The sequence below is a fragment of the Ichthyophthirius multifiliis genome (assembly GCF_000220395.1).
Source record: "Ichthyophthirius multifiliis unplaced genomic scaffold scaff_1120509250984, whole genome shotgun sequence".
Classification (NCBI taxonomy): domain Eukaryota; phylum Ciliophora; class Oligohymenophorea; order Hymenostomatida; genus Ichthyophthirius; species Ichthyophthirius multifiliis.
The window spans coordinates 31,569-54,724 of record NW_004086313.1 but is presented as its reverse complement, the minus strand read 5'-3'; the positions used below and the strand labels follow the sequence as shown (position 1 = coordinate 54,724).

Sequence of the window (23,156 nt, the reverse complement as noted above, 5' to 3'; positions counted from 1 at the left end):
CATTCTTTAGCTTAAAATAATAATTAATAATTATTAGCAATTTTTTCTGATGATAGAAATGAATCTGATCTTATTGGCAGTTTAAAGAAAATATCTTAATAAAATTAAAGTCATTAATTAATTTAAGAAAATAATTTTGTTTAAAATTTTAATAAAATGGATAATAATTTAGTTTAAAAAGATTAAATAAATATATCAAATGATTAAATTAAATTTTTAAATCTAAACTCAAGTAAATAGAATAGTAATTATAAAGAAGACAACAATTCTATAGTGAATGCAATTAATTTATAAGATCATAATAATTTAATTAGTTCTAAAAATAGCAATTCCAAATAAATTTAAATAAATCAATAGACATTTTAATATTTAAATCCTTTAGATTTTATGGATGATAACATAGAATTATTTGAACCAGAATAATATGGTTTAAAAATATAAAACTATTTTTTTTTTATTTATTTTTATAAAAAGGTATAATTCTTCATTATTTAAAACATGATAATGAAGATATTAATTAAATTTTTGAAGAAATTTAAAAATAATTATGCGAATCACAGAATTTCTAATAGGTAGATAAAATTTTTATTACTCCGATAAATTTAATTAATATTTATTTAAAATTTTAAAGATAGTAAAACCTTTAAAATTGATTTCAATTAATTTGTTAAAAGAATAACTTAAAAAATAATTTAATTAAGAAGAAATTAATACTATATAATAATATAAAAATATAAAAACTTCATAATTTTTTGCAATTTATTAGGTTAATATAAAAAAAATTAAAATAAATATATATATATATATATATATATATATATAATAAACAAACAAAAATAGTAATTTAGAGAATAATGCGATCTTTATTAATTTATTTAAGATTTAAAATAAGCTCTTTAATAAAATAAGGAAAATAAAAATAAAATAGATGAAACTGATGATGAGTCTTTTTAAAATTAATTTAATACTATTATTTTATAATAATAAAAGAAAAAAATATAAGAAGTTAATTTTGATAGTTCATCTCCTAGCCTTGGTTAGCTTTCTTTATAGAATTTATAATAAGTTTTAAATTAAGTTGTTTAAGATGAAAATGAAGATGAGAAAAAGTAATTAGATTAAATTAAGCAAAAAAAAAAATATAATTAAAAAAAAATGAGAACAAATCTATATATAAATACATTTTCTTAATTTTCTCCTTTGAATAAAAGTATTTTTTTTTTATATATAATAAATAATATAAATAAAATAAAATAATTTAATTAAACAAAAAAAAAAAGGAAAATTAGTTTAAAGTTTAAAAAATTCTCCTGAAAAAAAAGATTATATTAAAGATAATTACGATAGTGTAGTTAAAATTTGGAACTTAAATTTATAATAAATAGAAAACGTAGGATTATAAATCTAAGAAAATGATTTAAATGAAATTTTACTAAATGAATTAATAGAATTTTATAATTAGTAATTTTATAGTGAATATGATAAAATTTTCGATGAAATAATGAATCTTTTAGCCAATTAAACACATAAGAAAACTTAAGAAAACGTAACTCTTCTATATTCAGTGGTAACTATTTTTTTTACATAAATAATAATAAAATATTTTATAATAATTAAAAGTATGATTATTAAATAATTAAAATAATTTAATCTTATGAAAAAAACAGAGATATAAACAAAGTCAAATAAGAAATTTTATCAATATAAAATATAAAAAGAAGTATAGTTCCTTCTCAATATTTTGTAAATAAAAAAATCTAAAAATATAATAGTTTTTTAAACACATTAATTAATCTTGATAATAAATAAAACTTTTCTGTATAATAATACCTGTTTTTGTAAGAAGATGTTTCTATTTTGGCTGCATTTGAAGCATTCTAAATCAATAGTATATATATATAAAATTAAAAAATTTAATTTATTAATTATTATAAATAGAAAATAAGTATGAGTATCTTGAAAATTTACTTTTAGTCGAAAAAATATCAATAATGAAATTTAATCTTAATAAATATGAAATATAAAAAATAAATAAGAATGTATTAAATTAATTATTTATAATTTATGCTTATAGAAGATATATAAGAAATCACTAAAAAGTGGATTTAGAGAAAGTAATAATAAAAGGAAGTGTTAAAATTTTAGAAATAGCAGACTAATATGATAATTAATAAATTGAATTTGATTAATTTATTGAGTAAATTTAAAATTATGCAAACGATATATCAACTGGTTTTTCAATATATAATTTCTTAATAAATACTATTTTTATTTTAAATATATATATAAAGAATTAAAAAAGAATAGTTTTATTATATTTAAAAATATACTAGTCCAAGCTTAGAAGAAAGAGAATAATTGAAAGCAATAGTCAAATAGTTTAAATATTAATTAAAAGAGTTTAATGTTGATATTTTAGAAATATTTTATAATCTAATTAATTATGTAAATGCGCCTATGATGAGTGCATTAGCTTTATATAATTATAATAAAGACTAAAATGAGTTTTTGGAAAACATTTGCATGATTTATCACTATGAAATATCGAGTATCTAATATATATATATATATATATATATATATATATATATATATATATAAATATAAATAAAATAAAATATTTAAAATTAAAATAAATAGTTGAAGCTAAAAAATAAATAAAAGAATTTTAAAAAAAGTACAATTGGAGTGAAAATTAAGTATGTAAAAATTTCAATAAAATATTCTATATAAAAAATAGATTAAATACTTAGAAAGCATGATTGACAATGATGATTAAAGAGTTATAAAAGCTTTTTATAGCTATAAGAAATACGAAAAAAATATTTATGAAAATCAGAAAAATAAGAATTTATTAATTTAGATATATAGTGAATTTTTAGAAAAATATAGAGAATGATAAAAAAATTATTACAAATAATATAATAATTTATAAGAATTTTATTAAATATAATATGGTACATTATTAATATTAAAAATAATATAAATATGTATATAAATATATATATTAATATATTATATTATATATATTTATATTTTTATATATATATTTATACATATATTAAATTTATGTAAAAAATAATTTTTTATTTTAGCTATTTTAAAAAGTCTTATTATAATTTTATTTTAAAATATTTGTAATAGATATTTTTTTTTAATATTTGTAATAGATATTATAGCATTTTAATAATTTCATGAATTTTTATAAATTTAATATTTATATTTTTTAAATTTTATAAATGAAAATTATAATTTTATATATTTATATGTTTATTATGATTTATTTATTAATTAAAATATGTTTTTATGTATAAATTTATAGAAATTAAATTTATTATATTATCAAGATATATTTAATTTTTTTTTTTTACATAATATGTTAAAAAATTTATTTTAAACTTCAAAAAATAAATTATTAATTTACTTTTTAAATACATTAGCATTAATTTAGATAAATATCACATAGATAATTAAATATTCCGATAAAGATAAATAAATATATTTAGCAATTTTTATATTGGATATAAATAAATAGAGTTTTAAATATTAATTTATACAATATATTTCTTTAATTTAAATTGAAAAATTAAGATTTAGTATTTTATTCAAAATCAAATCTGGAAAATCCTAATTAAGCTTTGGAAAATATTTTTAATTTGAATTAATTAAAAAAAAATTAATAAAATTTAATTTTTAAAATTATATTAATTATAAAGAAATTAATTAATTGTGTTTTCTTTCTATACTAATACAATCAAAAATATATAATCAAATCATAATATATTGAATTTTTCTAAATATAAATCTTTATTATAAAGGGTATTTAGCCTTCTATTATATTAAAAAGTTAATTTTTTTTTAATAAAAAAAAAATAAAATTAATTAAAATATAAATAGAAATGAAAAATTATAATTAACCTTTTTTAAATAGAAGATATCATAAACAAATTATTTCTAAATAATCGTTTATAAATCTATATTTAAGAAGAATTAAAAAGAAGTATAACCAATAATTATATTTAGAAATATATATTTTTTTGTTATTTTTATTAAAATATTAAATTCATTTTTTTATTAAAATTTTAATAAATATCTACTCAAATTTTTCAATTTCTAACAAATTAAATGGATAGAAAATAAGGATCGAAGATTTTACTTTTTAAGTTTAAAAATATTATTAAAGAACTTCCCGAATATCTTTATGGAAAATTTTAAATATACCAAATATTTATACTTTAAAAACTAGTTTCTTTGCTTATCTAAATTTAGTAAGAAGATGCATTTTAATATACTCTTAAGTATAAAAAATAAACATATAATTGTATAGTTAAATTAAAAAAAAAGAAGCAAATTTTCCTATAAAGAAACAGGTATAAGCGTTTATATGAGTTTATATGACTTATTAGGAAATAAAATATTTTAATCCATAATTAGAAATTTTATTGAGAATCTTAAAATAAAGAGATAATTCAGAAGATCATTTTAGTAGAAGTGAAAGATGTTATTCTGAAGATGATCTAGACTCTATTTTTTTTTAGAAAAATATTACAAATTTTTAACAAAAAAGGCGAAAAAAAGTTACAAAAAAGAACAAAAAAATGCATATTTTCAGGTACATCTGTTATTACTATTAAGAATGATAAAAAAATAGAATATAAATGTCCTCCAAAAAAAATAAAAAAAAGGGTATTATCATATTCTATTCTTAATATTAGTAATTTTTGTTTTAGTTTTAAAAATACTTAAAAATCTTTTGTTCATGTAATATTATAATAAGAGAATAAATAAACTCAAAAAAATAAAATATTAATTAGTTAAAATAATAATTAAAAACTAGCTTTATGATAAATTTATCAATTATAAAAAATTTAAATTACCTTCGAATTCGAAACTCATTAGAAATAAAAAAAATTAAGTTATATGTATAAAAAGATAAAAATTAAATGAATATTTAATAAAAAAAATATAATTTAAATAGAAAATTAATAAAAAAAAAAATAGGAACGTAAACTGAATATTATTAATAAGATAAAGTAGTATCTGTACAAAAAATTAACTTATAACAGCCCCAAAATAATTAAGAAAACATTAAATTTCAAGCAAAAAAAAGACAAATAAAAGCTAAATTAGTTGCTATGTTTTAAATAATGATTAAAGTAAAATATATTCAAAATAATATTAATGATAGTAGAAATTCATTTTATATTAAAAAATAAAACGTAATCAATTAACTTAACAATTAAATAAAAAATTTAGAAATCATAATTATTAATATTATATTTAAATTATAACTAACAATAAAATAATAATATTAGTATTTAAATATCTAGTTAAAATAAAAAAGTAAAAATAGATTAAGAAAATAGATATAGTAATTAAAAGATAATAATTGATTTTACAGAATAACTTATATAATTATATATCGAAATTATATATTATAAAGTTATTTTAAAGTAGAATATAATTGCTTATTATAAAATATTATTTTTAGAAATTAATTAATATTAAAAATTTAAATAAAATATTATTATTTTTTTATAAATTTTATGATAAAATTAATTTATTTATATTCAATATGTATTATGTTTAATTTTAAACCGATTGTAATTTATGGATAGATTGTATAACAATCGAAATTTAATATAAAAAATATTAAATAAATATATAACTTTTTTATAATTAATTTTAAAGATAATAAAAAAATAAAATAAAAATAAAAATCTAATTTATTTATTTTATTAAAAATAAACAATAAAACTGTAAATAAGTAAAGCATTAAACATAAAATTAATTATAGAAAATGAACAAATCATAATAATCGCCACCAAACCATGAATAAAGTTAATAAAAATAATTGTTAAACTAATCAAACATTCATTAAAAGACATTCAGCTTAAATAAAAATCCAAATATAGTTCAAACAATTGCTTAAAATAACTAAATGCATTCAACTCCGATTTAGCCTTCAAGATTCGGGTTAAAAGAGAAATTAAAACCAATATCATTTAATTCAATAAAAGTATTAGAAGAAATGGAAAATTAAATAGAAGAAGCAAGTGTATTATTTAACGGAGCAGATTAAAATACATAAAAAAAAATGAATTAATATATTAAATAAATAGAGCCTTAATAAAAAAGGATAAAACAGGCAAATTAATTTTAAATAAAACCTTTAAGGAAAAAAGAAAGTGATTTTTAAATGTTTAAAGAAATATTTGTCCTACCATAATAATCGCGATTAAATCAATTAAAAATAGCTGAAAAAGAATAAGAAGTTTAAGAAATAAAATTTTTAGATTCTGCCGAATAGTTTTTTCATTCAAGTAATACAGAGAATCCAAATAATTTAATGAATAATAATAAAAAAGATAAAAAAAGTGTAGTGAAATTTAATTAATAAGAAGTTTTTAAAAACTAAAGTGTTTTAATTAATTCTACTTTGAAAGAAGATGCTAAAGTCAAAATGGGTGTATAAACATAAAGTCCGGTAAAAAGAGTACAAGAAAAGAATTTTAAAAGTAATGTTTCTATATTAGAGTAGACTTTATGTTTAGATTAAAATAATGAACCATAAAAATAATTCTTTGATTAATTAATTTAAGTTTAACCTCCTGACTTACCTAATGCAACTTCTTTTTCACCTATAAATCCTGGTAATGGGTAATTTCGTAAAATATTCTTACCTTAATTTATTTAATTTTTTTTTTTTTTTAAAAGGTATGCTCCTTCTGTGCCTTTACTTAATATATTTGATGAAAATAATAAAAATAATGTAAAGGATCTTCTAATAAGAGTAAAAGCAGGATAATAAGCAGGTGATGTCTAAAAAGAAGCACATTTAAGTTTTTATTTAGGAGTAGTTTATGATAATTAAAAGAAATATAACGAAGTAATTATTTTAATTTATTTTTTTTAAACAAAAAATTGTTTTTTGTTTAAGGCTCTTAAATCTTATCTTAAATATTAAACATGCGCAAACATAATGGAAGATAAAATTGGTATTGCTTTAGGAGCAAATAGAATTGGAATTGATTATTTTTATATTAATGATTATGAAAAAAGCCTAGAATATCATAAAATAAACATAGAAAATTCCGATTAAGAGAATATATTTGCAGGCTATTATAACTTAGGTATAGTCTTAAGAAAATATCAAATGAGATAAGAGTCTATAGAAAATTTTTCATATGCTTTACAATGGTCGAGAGACAGAGATGTAAAATAAAAGAATAGAATATTTTATATATAAATTTATTACAAAAATAAAAAAAGGAATTAGAATCTGAATGCCTTTGCTTAGGATAATTGGGACTAACTTTGTAAGAATCGGGATATTTAGAAGATTCTTTAAATCATTTTACAGTAAATTCTTTTTTAAAAAAATTAGATTTATCTAAATATTTATTTTTACGATAGGATTGTTACGAATTAAGCAAAAAATTAAAAAAAATAAACTTTAATTAGATTGTTTATTACATATTACTAAAATTTTGGGATATATAGAAATGAAAAATACTGAAAATGGTGTAAAAGTTCTTAGAGATTCAATTGATGTAACAATAAAAATAATATTATATTTTATATTTTATTAAAAATAATTTAAATATTTTCTCTAGTGCGCAAAAATATTAGATGATAAAAAAACTGCATATTTATGTCTTTGTAATCTTGGTGTTTTAGATGGCCAAAAAGGATATTAAAGTTATGTTTTAAACTTAAATTTAGAATAGGATTGTGCTAGTGATGAGGAAGATTAGGAATAAATAAAAGAATATGATTAACAAGAAGAATGAAACTATTAAATATATATTTACATATATGTAATTTATGCATTTACTTTTTTATTTAGTATATAATAAATAATCTTCCTAAATAAAAAATAAAACGATTTTTTTTTAAAAAATTCATTATCAATCAACATATTTTTTTTTTTTAAAAAAAAAAAAAAAAAAGATCAAAACATTATTTAATTATGAATAATGTTGAATATATAATGTTTAATTTTTAATATAATTTAATTAATTATAAACAGAATAAAAAAATAATTATCATTTTTATTAAGTAAAAAATAATAAAATTATAACGAATAAATATAAATGTTTTACATTTGGAATTATAATATATTAGCTTTTTTTCAAAGTTTTTTATTATAAATGTTTGAATCTTATTTTTTTTTAGCATTTTATTTTTATATAAGAATAAAATGATAATAAAAAATAAAAAAAAAGATTAAAAAATTAATTTTTTCAATAAGTTTTTAATAAATGTTGGAATAAAATACCATATTTAATATAAAATTTATAAAGGTTTTATTTAATAATTATTATATAAATAAATATATTTCATTTATAATTGATATTAATTAATATAAGGTTAAAATAGATAATATGAAACGAAAAACATACTAACTTAATAATTATTTAAATTTAAATATAAAATGTAAAGAATATAAAAATTAAATATGTTTTAACATAATATTAAAATACTACTAATATATTAATTAAAAACAACAATAATATTAAAGATATATTGTAATATATATTTATTAAAAGAAATATTTTCTTTTGTATTGTTATATTTAATATATTTACTGATAAAAAAAATAGATAAATTATAAATTTTATCTAATTTATTTTAATATTTTTATTTGTTTTATTTTATTTTTATATATACAAAATTAAAATAATTTAATTATATTTATTAAAAAAAATGACTTTTTTAATATATTGATATCTTATTTTTGATTTAATAATACATATATCAATCTTATTCAAATTCTAATAATTTAATCCAAATAAGTAAAGTTATAAATAAAATATATGATTCTAAAAAAAACATATATTTAATATTTATGATTTAAAAAAATAATAGTTTTAATAGTTATAAAATGAAATTAATTATTTTAATGATATATAATAGGTTTTAAAAATGAATAACTATTATATAGAGTATATTAAAATATTTAGAAACACTAAGTTTTAAAAATTAAATTAATTGCTTCAATTAATAGAAAAAAAACATTTTATATTCTTTTTAAAATTATTATGATACAAAGTATCGTTTATTTATAAATATTAATTTGAGCATTTAATTATTGTTTATAAAAAATTCTAATTTTTTTTTTTTTTCATATTTATTTATCGTATAATATATATAATAATTTTAAATTAGTAAAAAATAATATATCATTTTTTTATAAATATCTATTATCCAGAAAATAAATATTTAAAATTATAATTTAATAATATAATATGTATTATTTAGAAACTAAATACAATATATAGTAAATTAAAAAAGTTATTTTAAAAAAAAATCAATCAGATTTCTTTTTTCTTCCTTTTTTATATAGCTGTTCATTTTTTAAATAAAATTTATCAATTAACAAATTAGATTGTTTGGTATATTCAAAATTCTCCTCCCATTCGATTAACGGATTTTAGATTTATTAATTTCTTATATAATAAAGTCTTGATAACTAAAGTTCATCGACATCAAAAAATTAAATTTAAAGTACAAAATCACCCATAAATTCTGAAAAATTATTGTTTTGAATAAAAAAATTTTAAATAGATAATTTAACTAAAACATCAATATTATCAAAAGTTTTTATTTAAATTTAAAAATAATTTTATTAATTTGGGAATAGCATGCAATTTAAAACATTTTTTATATATAATAATTATTACATTTATTCAAAAATTTCTAATCCCCCATTTCTCATTCCGATTTTCGAATATTATTCCTACGTTATTCCAAAAAAATGCAAAATATCATTATTGCAAATTACTTACATCATTTAACTATCTCCTGTTTTATAATTAGCACTAGTTGTAAATGCCAAATACTTAACACTTTTTTAATTTAAATCATTAATAATTAAATTTTTCATTTATTCAAATTCTTAATATCTTAGATTTTAAATTACCTATAAATATTCTAAATTATTTTTATATTTTATTTTATTTATTAAATCTAAGAAATTCTTAAGTCTATTATTTATTAATATTGATTCAAGAAATCAGAAATTTATTTTAAATCTTAATTTTAGCAACTTTTTAGCCTTTACTAAACTGCCTTAAAATTTCTCATTGGCTAATCTATTTATTAAAAATTAAATGTTATATAATCTTTTTATTAGAGTATTTATGTTATATTTATTTTAGAATTTCATGCTGCTATTTTTTCATAATTTAAGTCTTTGTAAAATCTCAAATCTATACAAAAGCTACCATATAAAAAAAATAAAGGCTCTTCGCCTATTTCTATAAACATTTTAATATTCTTAATAGGTCTACATTTAATATATTTTTATCTTTTTTTTTTTAGGCTTCTATTTTATATTATCTTTTTTTTGAAATTGCTAGACTACATCTATTTCTATTCGTATCTGTATTTTTTGAATTTTGATATTACATTTTAAGAATAATATAGAAAAATATTATAGATTTCTTAATTGTTATATTTTTTTTTTTTTTCCTCTAAAACTTTTTTATTTTTTATATAAATAATCATTGCTATAAAAAGAAGAAAAAAATATGATTATAAATTGTATAAATCAATAAAATTAAAAAAAAAGAAATAGAAAAATATTACTAATTTTACATTTATAATATTTAAAATTGTTTGAAATTAATTGTATTTTATAAAATAAATCCTTATCTTATTTTTATAAATATTAATCATATGATAAGTACATTATTTATATTTAAAATAGAAAAAAATAAAATTATATCAAAAAAAAAAAATTAAATTTAATATTTCATTTATTTTTATTAAAAAAAAAAAAAGCTTATTTATTCAAAATAAAAAAATAAATTATAAAAAATAAATATTTTTATTTTATTTATGTTTTAATCAATATAAAAATTTATAGTAATAGTTGTTTTGTTAATTAAGTAATTTAACAAAAAATAAGAATAATTGTCTAAATATTATCTAGATTTTTTAATTATAAATAAAAATATTTTAATTAAATTTTACTATTATTATTTATTACTTTTTCATATTATTTTTTAATATTTTTTATGTAATTTTTATTTAAAAACTATATAAAATAATGACACGTTTTTCTTGTATTTTTTTTATATAGAGTTTTTTTTTAAAAAATTATATTAAAAATAAAAATAACAAATAGAAAATAAAATAAAAAATATTTATATAATTGAAAGTTATTTTATATAATTTTTATAATTAAATATACATTATCAATTTATTAATAGCATATAAATAAATTTATATTATATATTTATTTTAAATTAATATGTAAAATAAAATAGATGAATATCTAAAAAATAAAAATTAAATAAATTAAATTTTGTATTGCATTTATTTAAATATTATTAATCAAAATCTAAATATTAAAAAATTGTGGCATAATTTTAAAGTAAAATTGATTATCTATATTTTTTTTAAGACTTAAAAATATTAAAAATATATTTATAAAAAATTATTATAAAATAAATTACTTTCTTTAATTTTGAATATTTAATTTATATTTTTTATTTGATTTCTTTTTTTTAAAAATAAAATAAAATAAGTTTCTTTAAATTAATAAAAAATAAAAAAAATAATATATTCATATAAAATGTATAGACAAAACGAATAAATATAGCAAGTATAATAGCAATAATAATAATCATCATATATATCAGATGAAGTTGTTTAAAAACTTTAAGAAATGGGTTTTAAAACTGATTTGATTTATAGAGCTGTAGAAATTTCAACAACATAAAATAAGCCTATTTTGGATGTTATTGTATATCTTTAGTAAAAAAAAATATATTTTACTGATATATATATATATATATATATATATATATATATATATATATATATATATATATATACATATATTTTAAAAAAAAAAATAAAAGAGAAAAGGAATAAAATTAATAAATTTAAAACAAAAATTAAGAAAATAATAATATTTAGGATTAAAACCAAAATTAATAAACGCATGAAATATTGCCAATTAATTAAAGATTAAGAAAAGAAGGATAACCAGTAGGGTTATTAAATTATGGCAATAGTAATATTTAAAATATATATATATATATATATATATATATATATATATATATATATATATATATATATTACTATATTTTTTTACTACAATAAAGCGTGTTATTTTAATTCATTAATATAATCATATTTCTACTTACCTAAATTTTTAGAAGCAATCATGAATTATAGATGCTAATAAGATATTAATTTTAGCAATTTAAGTCCATAAAAGCAAGCAAGATTACAAGCTTCTATAAGACTTGTTTTAGGCTTATAAAGGCTTTTTGGATTTATGATTTTATCGGATAAAAAATATGCATGCCCGCGGTCTGTATTAGAAAATATAGTCGATAATGAAGGAAAATAAGTGATTTTAGGCGAATAAAAGGACGTTGAGGAATTTAATTTATTATTTTTGGAAAGAATTTAAGAAGGTTTATAATTATAAAAAGGCAAAGATCATCAAAAAATATTAGGATTAACATAATAATAATAATAATAAGTACAAACATAAGATTTGTTAAATGAAGATTTGACACCGAATAAACCGTAAAAAAGACAACTATCATTAATGCTAGAGGATGAAGATTCATTAATTAATAAGCTTTTTTTTGGAAAAAGGAAAGAATTTGTGGCTTATTATTAAAACGGATAATTGAAATAGCATTCAGAAGAAAGCGTTTTTTCGCCTATTATTTTAGATTTATAATATTAAGATTTATATACTAGTTGGGAAAACCATAATACACTTTATATAAATGATTTTAAAAATAATGTTGGATAATAAACAGAGATGGAAAAAACTTGTTGGATTACAAAAAAACCGGAAACTTTAATGTTTTAAATTCAAAGAGTTGTTTATAATAAAGAAAAAGGATTTCCTGAAAAATTAAATACGCCATTTTATTTTGAAAAGGAGATTTATATTGATAGATTTTTATTAGAAAATAGAGATTATATTTTAGAAAATAAACCTAAATTAAAAGCTTTAAAATAATAAGTAAATTTTTTTATTAAATTAAAAAAAAAAACTATACAAATAAAAAAAGAGAGATATTTTATAATAAGAACTTTCTAGAATAAAAAATTTTTAAAATTTGAATTTATCTATTACGGATATTATTTAAAATACAGTTAAAATTATTACTGAAAATTAATAAGAATTATAATAAGTATCAATAAAGTAGGAGAAATTTTCACCTAAAAAAGAAATTAAATTAGAAGCATAAAATGGTAATCAAACAGTGTCTTAATTCTTTGTTGAAGATAATATTTTGGAAAATAATATTAATTTATTAGATCTAAATGATTAAGTTATTAATAATAATAATAATAGTTAAATGTAAAATGTTGACTTTTTTGATGATATTATTAATAATAATCTTAATAATTAAAATATTAACAATAATATTATTAATACATAAGATAAAAATCAAATACTAGTAGAAAATTAAAAAGACAAAAATATAGATGATTTAAATTAAAGTATAAAAGATCTAAATTAATAAAGAAAATAATTTGTTAATTAAAAAATTCCTTAAGTTTTATTAAACTTTTAAGAATAGACATAAAATTTTATCAACTAATTAGAAAATCAGCTTTAAAACATAAATGTAACTTAAATTCATAATTTTTTAATTTTTAATAAAATTAAAAAGTCTGAAATAGATAAAATATATAAAAATCTTCAGAAAAATAAATATTTTTTACACGCAATTTTAATTCACAAAGGATATGCAGGTAAAAAAAAGAGAGAAAAAAATAATATTTGCTTTTTATTTTAAAGATTCTGGTCATTATTATGCTTATATATACGTTCGTGATAGGAAAAAATGGTTTTCATTTAATGATACATAAGTAGCAGAAGAAACTGAAGAAACAGTAATGCAATAAGCAATAGGCTACTAAATGACTAGTGCTTATTGTTTAATTTATATATAGGATAATACGGAAAGCCTTTTTGAATATACATTTGAATTAATGGAAAAAGACAATTAAGAAAGTATATAAACTGTAGATTTGCTTACAAGTGATAATTAAAAATACACAATAAAATAATTTGTATAAGAATAGTTGAAAAAAGAAATATATATAGAAAACGAAAAATAATATTAAGAATTAGAATAATATGAAATAAGTTTTTTAGCGGATAAAATATCCGATAATTATTCTAAAAGATTTGTTTTTTTGAATGAATATGTAAGAAAAAAATACGAAAAATAAAAAAGATAAGGAACATTGCCTCCTTTAGGAAATTTCGCAATTTATTTGAGATTTTAAAGTAATAGTATTGAGGAACTCCTAAAATACCATTTATTGGATGTTTCTATTAAGGAATAATCTAAAAATAAATTTTCTTTGGATACTATATAAATGACTAATTATAAAAGATTAATACAGAAATTAAAAAGTAATTTCGAAATTATGGGTGAATTCAAGGCTCCAAATAAAATAATTTTAAGTAAAAAAGATATTGAGAAATTAGATATGGAATATAATTTATATTTAAATAAGGTATAAAGTTGTTTTGCATTATTACATGTTTTCTAACTAATTTTAAATGAAGAGAATTATATTGAATCTTTAGATTATTTGCATTATATATAAGAATATAATACTAATTCAAATGATTATTTATATAGAATGAGCAGGGACATGCTTAAAGTTATTTTACTTAAATTAGGATGCTAACTTTTCGAATTTAAATAATAAACTAATGAAGTTGTTATTAAATCTATTAAATCCATTATACTTTTTTCGGCGAAATTATAAATGGATGATATTAGTATTTTATAAATATAAAATATTCTTTTTGATTTTATGAAACATATCGGGAATATTAAACTGTAAAAAAATTAGGAAAGAATTAATAATGCAATTTCATAAATAACAAATTATTAAGTTATGTAAGAGTAAATGAAAAATCATCTAAAATTAAATCAATTAAAAATAGATTCAATTGATGAACATCTTATGAAATAATCTATTTAAAAAGAAAGATATTTATGGTAAATCGATAATTAATTTGATTAATCATTAGAAGATGATATAAATTAAACATTTATTGGAATATGTTAAATTCTAGGAGTATATAAAAAATATATTTTATCATACATTTACTTTTTTTTTTTTAAAAAAAAAAAAGAAATATATAAAATTTCATTAATAAGTTCTTAAAACAAAAAGTATAGTAGAAATGCAGGAAAGAATTAATTTATAATATTAGATATTATGAAAATAAATATATAAAAAAAATATATAAATTAATATTAATTATTTAATTATATATATATATATATATATATATATATATATATATTTATATATATATATATATATATATAAATAGAAATAATAATAATAATAATAATAATAATAATAATAATTTGAAAATAAATTATTTTTATTATATTTTTGAACATTTTTTATTAATAAATAAAGTAAAAATTAAAAAATAATCTTCAAATTTTAAAAATGGGAAGGGTATATTTAGATTATATAGAAGGAAACAATATATTTACATGTAAAATTTGTAATACTCATTTAGCTTCATATAATGAGCTAATATCAAAAGTATAAAAATTAAAAAATTGAAAAATTGATTAATAGGATAAAAATAAAATAGGCATTTAAAGGTTAAAATGGAAAAGCATATTTGTTAAATTCAGTGTAATATAAATAATAAAAAATAAAAATAAATCTAATTATAATTTATTAAATAAGAATAAATGTTAAATGTGCAGCTTAAGAAGAATAAACTTTATTGACAGGAATTCATATTGTTAGTAATATATCATGTAAAAAATGTGATACTGTTTTAGGATGGAAATATGTATTTTTGATTTTATTATATATTATATTTTATAAAATAACTTATATTTATATTTATCAAAGTTTAAAGCGTACGAAGAATCTTAAAAATATAAAGAAGGAAAAATTATATTAGAAAAAGAACATTTAAATAAATAATTGTGGACATATTGAAAATAAAACAGTATCTTAAACAATATAAAATAAATAAATTTATATTAATAATTTTTTATAATATATTTTACATATGTAATTATTAGAAAAAAAAAAAAGAAAAAAAAAGCAATATTTATATAAATAATTTTTTTATTTTATTTGCATTTAAAATAATACATTTATTATTTATTTTATTATAAAATATGAGCATTTTATTTTTATATTATTATCTTATTTAAAAAATATTTAATTCATGAATTTTATTAGATTTAGTATTAACATTTTTTATAAAAAATAAGGTATTTAAAAGATAATTTTTTTTTTGTTTAAAAAAAAAAATCATGGGAAACTGTTCATGTTGTTTATAAAAATAAGGAGAAATTAAAAACGAATTAAAAAATGAATTTTTAAATTTTCCTTCATAAAAAGTAATAATTCAATAAAATTGAGTATAAAATAATTACGATAAATTTAACTAAAATACGAGCATAGATTGTAAATATGAATCAGAAAACCTCGAAAGATAAAAACTCCCTCCAATCACATTAGAAAAGGGAGTTATATATGAAGGAGAATGGTTAAATGGAATGAAAGATGGTTATGGAAAATAAAAATGGGCAAATGGTTCATAATATGAAGGTTATTGGCAACAAAATAAATCATATGGAAGGGGTAAATTAACCCATTCTTCAGGTGATATATACGATGGAGAATGGTCTAACGATAAAGCTAATGGCTTTGGTATATATTATCACGTAAATGGAGCCAAATACGAAGGTTAATGGAAAGATGATAAATAACATGGAAACGGAGTTGAAATTTGGCCTGATCATGCAAAACATGAAGGATTATACGTCAATGGTCAAAAAGAAGGGAAAGGATATTTAAAATTTTCTGATAAATCTGAATATGAAGGAGAATTTAAAAATAATGTGATTGAGGGAAACGGTATTTATAGATCGCCTGACGGAAGAGTTTATGAAGGAGATTGGATTTAGAATAAAATGCATGGAAAAGGCAATATTAAATGGCCTGATGGGAAATATTATGAAGGTGAATATTTTGAAGACAAAAAGCATGGATTAGGTGTTTTTGTTTAGGCTGATGGGAAGAAATATATTGAATAATAGAAAATGGGAAAATAGCATGGGTTCAGAATGTAAATTTCTAAAGGTTAGTAAGATAAAATTGGTGTTTGGGAAGAAGGAAAAATAACTAATTGGTTAGATAATTAAGAAATTGAAAAATATAGAAGTGAAGGAAAACTTAATTTTATTTAATAATATGAAAATATTTGAATTTTTTGTTATTAAGATATATAATTTTCATTTTTTTTTTTATTTTAAGAATTTTTTTTTTATTCTATTTATATTTTTAATAAATTATATATATATTTTTTTTATTACTTTTTTATATATAAGAATTATTAAAAAAAAAAATATGAATGCGCCTTTGCTTGGAAAATAAAAATTTAACTTAAAATGGATTAATTTAAATGTTGAAGTTATTGACAAAAATTCTGTCAAAAGTAAAAAATATAAAACATTATTATAAAATTGTACTGGATATGTAATTTCTGGCCAAACATTAGCTATAATGGGTCCTTCAGGTAAAATAAAATACCATTTAAAATTAAAAAAAAAAAAAAAAAAGGTTCAGGAAAAACGACTTTTTTAAATGTTTTAGCAAAAAAACTTGATAATAATAAATAATACAAAATATAGGGAGAAGTTATTCAAAAAAAATATATTAATAAAGTTTATTTATTTTTTATATTTAGATTTATATGAATAATTACAAATATAATTCTATTTAATTTAGTAGTACATCAGCATTTGTTTTTTAAGACGATATATTATTAGAAACGTTGACAGTTAGAGGTAATAAAATATTAAAAATTTAAACAAAGTAAAATATAATATATATAGAAACAATCGAATTTGCAGCAAAACTAAAGCTTATATAATAAAATATAGATATTTAACAAAAAGTAAATTAAATAGTTCAAAAACTAAAACTAGAAAATTGCTAAAATAGTTTTGTAACAAATTTTTATTTGTATTAAAAATATATCTATATTTACTTGAAAAATAAATAATAATAAATAAATAATACAGGTTGGTGGAGTTTATGTTAAAGGAATAAGTATTGGAGAAAGAAAAAGAACTAATATAGGAATTGAATTAATTAATAATCCTGAATTAATAATATTAGATGGTATTTATAAATATACATTATGAAAAATAATTAATATTGAATATATATTATATGTATATTAATATTATATTAAATATTAGATTTATATATATATATATATATAAAAAAAAAAAAAATATAAATATATTTATTAAATATATATATATATATATATATATATATATATATTTATATTAATATATTATTATTGCTTTAATATTTATTTAAATTCTTTTATATATTATTAATTTTTTAATATATATATCAATATACTTTTTTATATTTCAAAAATTTAATAAAATTTTTTATATAGAACCCACAACTGGTCTTGATAATTTTTCATCACTATAATTAATAAACATATTATAATAATTATCTACATAAGATGGAAAAACTATAATCTTTACTATAAATTAACCTAACAGTGAAATTTTTTAATAACTTGATAGGTTACTTTTATTATAAGATGGTTAAACAGTTTATTAAGGAAAAGCTGATTAAATAGTTTAATATTTATAAAATAACGATTATGAATTTCCATAATTTTGCAATCCTGCTGATTTTTTCATGTTTATTCTTAATTCAAAAGACATTTCTTATCAATTATTTTCAAAAAGTGCATATGATTAAAATATACAAAATAATATATTATAAGAAATAGAAAACTTTTGTATTGACAAACAAGAAAAAATAATACAAATAATAAAAACAAATCCTTTTATTTACGAAACTAAAGTAATTGCACATAGGGCTTTTCTTAATTTTAAAAGATAACCATTGCTCTTAAAATCTAAAATAATTTAATTAATTATTTTATGTTTTCTTGTTTCTAGTCTATGGTGGTTTATTGGACAAGACTAACCTTCAATTGATAGTAAAGATTAAAATTAAATAGTTAAATGGGTCTCAAATATTACTGGTTTAATGTTTTTTATTTCTATAGCTATATTTTTAAATATTATGATAACTTATGTTTAATTGTGTATTATATTTTTATATTTTTTTGGTTTAGCATTTTTTTTATAATAGTTCCTAAGGAACGAAACTTATTTTTAAAAGAAGAAAACTCAAACACATATAGAGTTTATTCTTATTTTTATGGAAAGCTTATTGTCGAAATTCCTTATGTTATTTTATATCCTATATTATTTAATTCAATAATTTATTGGCTAACTTCATAGAGAACTGAAGGATTTGGAATATCATGTATTTTTTATAAAATATATAAAATTTTAAATATAAATAAAGGTTTAATTTTAGTTGTGCTTTCTTTAGCCGGAAATGGGTTAGGTTTAATGATTGGAAGTATTTTTACAAATAATACTGTTGTAACAGCTATATCACCAGTATATTTTAATTTCTTTTATATTTTATATATATTTCGAAAAGATGCTATTATATTCATTTGCATTATTTGCAGGGTTTTATATTAATTTAAGTAAGATGCCATCTTGGATTAGTTGGATATAATATATTTCAGTAATTTATATAAAAATAAATATATAAATATATATATATATATATATATAATATATATAATATATAATATATATATTATTTTATTTATTTTTTTATATTTTAGCCATTTAGATATTCATTAAATGCATTAATGATAAACTAGTTAAATGGATTAGTATTTGTAGAAATTAATTATGATCCTATTAAAACTTTTGGTATTTTAGATATTATTTATTTTTAAAAAAATAAATAAAAGATTTCGATTTTTCAATTTGGGAAGCATTAGGTATTTTAATAGGCTTAGCATTATTTATGAATATTATATCACTTTTATTTTTAAAGCTAAGTACATAAAAACTAAATTGAACAATTTATTTATTATATTAATAAATATTTATAATAAATAAAAAATAATCTTTTTATATTTTAAAATAAAAGTGAATTTTACAGTTTACTTTTTTTTTATTAATACTTTAAAATTTCGACTTAATTTTTATTTTGTTAATAATAAATTATTTTTTTTATAATTTAAATTTTTTTCTTTAAAATAAATAATATTAAATTTTTAATTATATTGACATAAATATTTTATATTTTTAAATTTTTAAATATGTAATTTTTATATTTTTAGCGATATTCATACTTATAAATATCAAATTTATATGTTTAAAAATTAAATATTTTAATATATAATACATTTTAATAATGTAAATGTAGATTATAATAAAAGTAAAAAAAATCAAGTTTATTTTTAAATAAAAAAGGAATTAAATTTCATGAAAAAGCCACAATTTTCGATAATTTTAAAAATCTTCTTAAATTATTCTAAAAATCAGCATTAAGCACATCTTCCATTTTATCAATCACATCTTAAGTTAAATTTTCCAATATATTTTAATGACTTTAGAATATTTAAGAAACCATACTGTGACTAACACCTAAAGGTTTATTTTTTTAATCAAACAGGCTACATTTATTGCACCAAATATTTGTTTAAACCCATTAGAATTCCTCAGATTCTTTAAATTCATAATTTTATTTAATATCGAAAATAATTTAATCGTTTCCTATGTTACGATTTTAAATATTGCTTTATATTTAGAAACATTTTATTAACATTAAAACTTCTTATAAAGCTTTATTTTCAACATCTGATATTTTATAATCATTTTCAAAGTCAGGCATTAAATTAATTCCTATATTTTTTAATTATTATAACATTTGAATATAAGAGCATTCTTTTTATATATACAAATGCTAAAAGTCTTAAATTTAAACTGATTCTGAGTTAATTAAAAATTTTAAACAAATGCCTCTTTAGCTTTATTTTATAATAAAAATATGTAAGTTATTAATATAAAAAAAGATTACTTTTCAAATTAAGACTAACGAGTTAATCTTGAAAGCTTTTCATATGGAAACTTTAATAAGGATAGTCTGCATCTAATGGAAGTATACAAGCTAAAGGAGCCAATATTTTAGTTTAAAATTAAACATGTTTTGTTTAATTATCATATTTAATTAAATTAATATGTTCTTCTGTCCATCCTAAGTTTTCCTAAATAAATTATATATAATATAAATATATATATATATATATATTTTATATATCAATATAAATATATTAATATATATTTTTTTATAATTTTACAATAAAAACATCTAGTTTTGGTGTAAAATCTTCAGGTAAATAAACATAATCAGGAACATTAAAAGCACCTTTTAAAAACGAAAAATTTCCTTATAAGCCAGTATTTTCTGGAGGGTATTTTATAGCCTTCATACATTCTTATGGTTCATAAAAATCAATTTTTATTTAATATTTTTTATTTTTAGTCATAAAAGGTAACATATTATAGCATTTACAATCATACAGGCCTCCTAAAGTAAAATATTTTTACTTATCTTTGTATAAATAATTTTCTTTTGTCCATATAGTTCTAAGTATAACAGATTAATTAGTTAGATTTTTGGGCATTTCCAACATAAAATTGTTCGTTTTGAATTCTATAGGTTTTATTCTATATCCTGTTTTTGATATAGGTTACCAAAAGAACGAAATTTGGAAAAAATCTGAATTAAATAATTGGAACATTTCATAATAAAAACGATTTTCTGGTTTTGTGAGAATATTAGTAATTATTTATTTTATATTTTCTTATTCTATAGTAATCTTTTCTAGTTTTTACACTTTTATTTTTTATTTATATTTATAAAAAAAATACTATATTAAAATAAAATATACATTCAATATTTTTTTAAGAAATATAGTTTTCTTGATTTTTAAATATTAAAAATAATATTTATTAAACTTTTTAAATTGTAATATTTCTTATTTTATGAATATATTTTTAATAATAATCTATTTTCTCATATTTATTATCTGATAATGCTTTAAAATATGATTCTTAAAGATCATCTATAACTCCTTCAGAATAATCGCTTTTTTTTAAATAAAAAGACACTTTTTCGATTTAATCTATTGTATTAATTTCATCATATTAATATATGTATTAATTTTGACTTTTCTCGCTTTCTGGATCTGGTTTTGTTTAACAACTTAAATATATTTACCATTCTAATTATTCACGAAGTTTTTTTTCCTCTGCATATATTCGAGCTTCAAATCTTAATTAAAATTCAGCTTCTTTTTCTTACTTTTTTTATGTTTATGTTGTTTTGCTTTTTTGCTTTTTTATTTTACTTCAAAAAGCAATCTTTCTTTTTCTTCTTTTGATAATTTTTGTTCTTGTAAATACCTAAATTTGTCTAATTCGAATTCTATTTTAAATTAATTTTTTTTGTAATTATTAATTTTTTTGTTTTACATCTCCTTTCTTCTTCTTCTATTTTTTTTCTTTCTTCTTCATCAAATAATATTTCTTTAAATTTTAGAAAAAAAAAAAAAAAATGAATTTAATAAAAAAAAATATATATATATAAATAATAAATTAAAACAATTTTCTAATTCTTATTTTTTTGTTTATTTTTTATGGTTCTTTTACTATAATTGAGGTTTCTTATTTAATTAATTCTATGTTTTAATTTTTGTCAATATTCCTCCTCCTCCTGGCCTAATTTACAATGTATTTTGCCTCACGTCAGTAGATTAAGTAGTTTTTTTATAATTTATTTATGGTTTTGATGTATTAAAATCCTTTAGCTTCAATTCTCGAGGAGATGAACCTTATTATTTAGGTTTTTTTTGTTTATTGGGTATAAATTTTATTTTAAAATTAGATTGCTTGCAAAATCCATGTTTATTATTTTTTTTTTTATATAAATATATTTTATTAGAATAAAAATCGTTTTTCTATATATTATAATTTATATTTAATTTTTTTTTAAATTAGAAAATTTTTAAATTTATAAATTAAAATAATATTAATTTTTTCTAATAAATATTTAAATTTAATATTATAAACTGAAAATCCTTATTAAAAACATGAAAATAAAATTAATATATATCTAATATATTATATTTTAAGTAGAAATTATTAACTAAATTGATTCTGAAATTAATTATAGAT

The 23,156-nt window shown here is 16.3% G+C and overlaps 4 protein-coding genes across 4 annotated transcripts, besides 27 other annotated features; 3 read left to right on the top strand and 1 right to left on the bottom strand. All coding sequences in view use genetic code 6, as the record gives it.

The window, feature by feature from the left end:
• Positions 1-791: 791 nt before the first annotated feature.
• Positions 792-822: a microsatellite.
• A 1,733-nt stretch (positions 823-2,555) lies between these two features.
• Positions 2,556-2,606: a microsatellite.
• Positions 2,607-2,978: 372 nt separating this feature from the next.
• Positions 2,979-3,055: a microsatellite.
• Positions 2,981-3,062: a microsatellite.
• Positions 2,999-3,055: a microsatellite.
• A 1,864-nt stretch (positions 3,063-4,926) lies between the features above and the next one.
• Positions 4,927-4,993: a microsatellite.
• Positions 4,994-5,269: 276 nt separating this feature from the next.
• Positions 5,270-5,341: a microsatellite.
• A 377-nt stretch (positions 5,342-5,718) lies between these two features.
• Positions 5,719-7,817, top strand: IMG5_124480 (hypothetical protein). Its single transcript, XM_004032275.1, has 6 exons — positions 5,719-6,660; positions 6,718-6,889; positions 6,941-7,216; positions 7,273-7,362; positions 7,417-7,553; positions 7,617-7,817. The coding sequence occupies exons 1-5, from the start codon at positions 5,801-5,803 to the stop codon at positions 7,507-7,509; spliced, it is 1,491 nt and encodes a 496-aa protein (XP_004032323.1). The 5' UTR covers positions 5,719-5,800; the 3' UTR covers positions 7,510-7,553; positions 7,617-7,817.
• A 3,157-nt stretch (positions 7,818-10,974) lies between these two features.
• Positions 10,975-11,026: a microsatellite.
• Positions 10,981-11,024: a microsatellite.
• Positions 11,027-11,114: 88 nt separating the features above from the next.
• Positions 11,115-11,152: a microsatellite.
• Positions 11,153-11,789: 637 nt separating this feature from the next.
• Positions 11,790-11,853: a microsatellite.
• Positions 11,854-12,040: 187 nt separating this feature from the next.
• Positions 12,041-12,096: a microsatellite.
• Positions 12,097-12,779: 683 nt separating this feature from the next.
• Positions 12,780-15,396, top strand: IMG5_124470 (ubiquitin carboxyl-terminal hydrolase family protein, putative; the record flags this gene model as incomplete). The annotated part of the gene is made up of 3 exons (XM_004032274.1): positions 12,780-13,239; positions 13,675-13,746; positions 13,793-15,396. The coding sequence occupies 3 exons, from the start codon at positions 12,780-12,782 to the stop codon at positions 15,394-15,396; spliced, it is 2,136 nt and encodes a 711-aa protein (XP_004032322.1).
• Positions 13,372-13,430: a microsatellite.
• Positions 13,472-13,511: a microsatellite.
• Positions 15,241-15,269: a microsatellite.
• Positions 15,289-15,350: a microsatellite.
• Positions 15,357-15,392: a microsatellite.
• A 1,163-nt stretch (positions 15,397-16,559) lies between the features above and the next one.
• Positions 16,560-19,992, top strand: IMG5_124460 (hypothetical protein; the record flags this gene model as incomplete). The annotated part of the gene is made up of 10 exons (XM_004032273.1): positions 16,560-17,194; positions 17,797-17,852; positions 17,901-18,013; positions 18,090-18,189; positions 18,482-19,150; positions 19,198-19,374; positions 19,417-19,514; positions 19,558-19,647; positions 19,751-19,841; positions 19,883-19,992. The coding sequence occupies 10 exons, from the start codon at positions 16,560-16,562 to the stop codon at positions 19,990-19,992; spliced, it is 2,139 nt and encodes a 712-aa protein (XP_004032321.1).
• Positions 18,223-18,283: a microsatellite.
• Positions 18,230-18,371: a microsatellite.
• Positions 18,305-18,372: a microsatellite.
• Positions 18,363-18,429: a microsatellite.
• Positions 18,366-18,431: a microsatellite.
• Positions 19,654-19,722: a microsatellite.
• Positions 19,667-19,723: a microsatellite.
• Positions 19,993-20,117: 125 nt separating the features above from the next.
• Positions 20,118-20,179: a microsatellite.
• Positions 20,120-20,179: a microsatellite.
• A 221-nt stretch (positions 20,180-20,400) lies between these two features.
• On the bottom strand, positions 20,401-21,478 carry IMG5_124450 (hypothetical protein; the record flags this gene model as incomplete). Its single annotated transcript, XM_004032272.1, has 3 exons — positions 20,401-20,822; positions 20,998-21,184; positions 21,278-21,478. The coding sequence occupies 3 exons, from the start codon at positions 21,476-21,478 to the stop codon at positions 20,401-20,403; spliced, it is 810 nt and encodes a 269-aa protein (XP_004032320.1).
• Positions 21,195-21,261: a microsatellite.
• Positions 21,479-23,156: the final 1,678 nt, after the last annotated feature.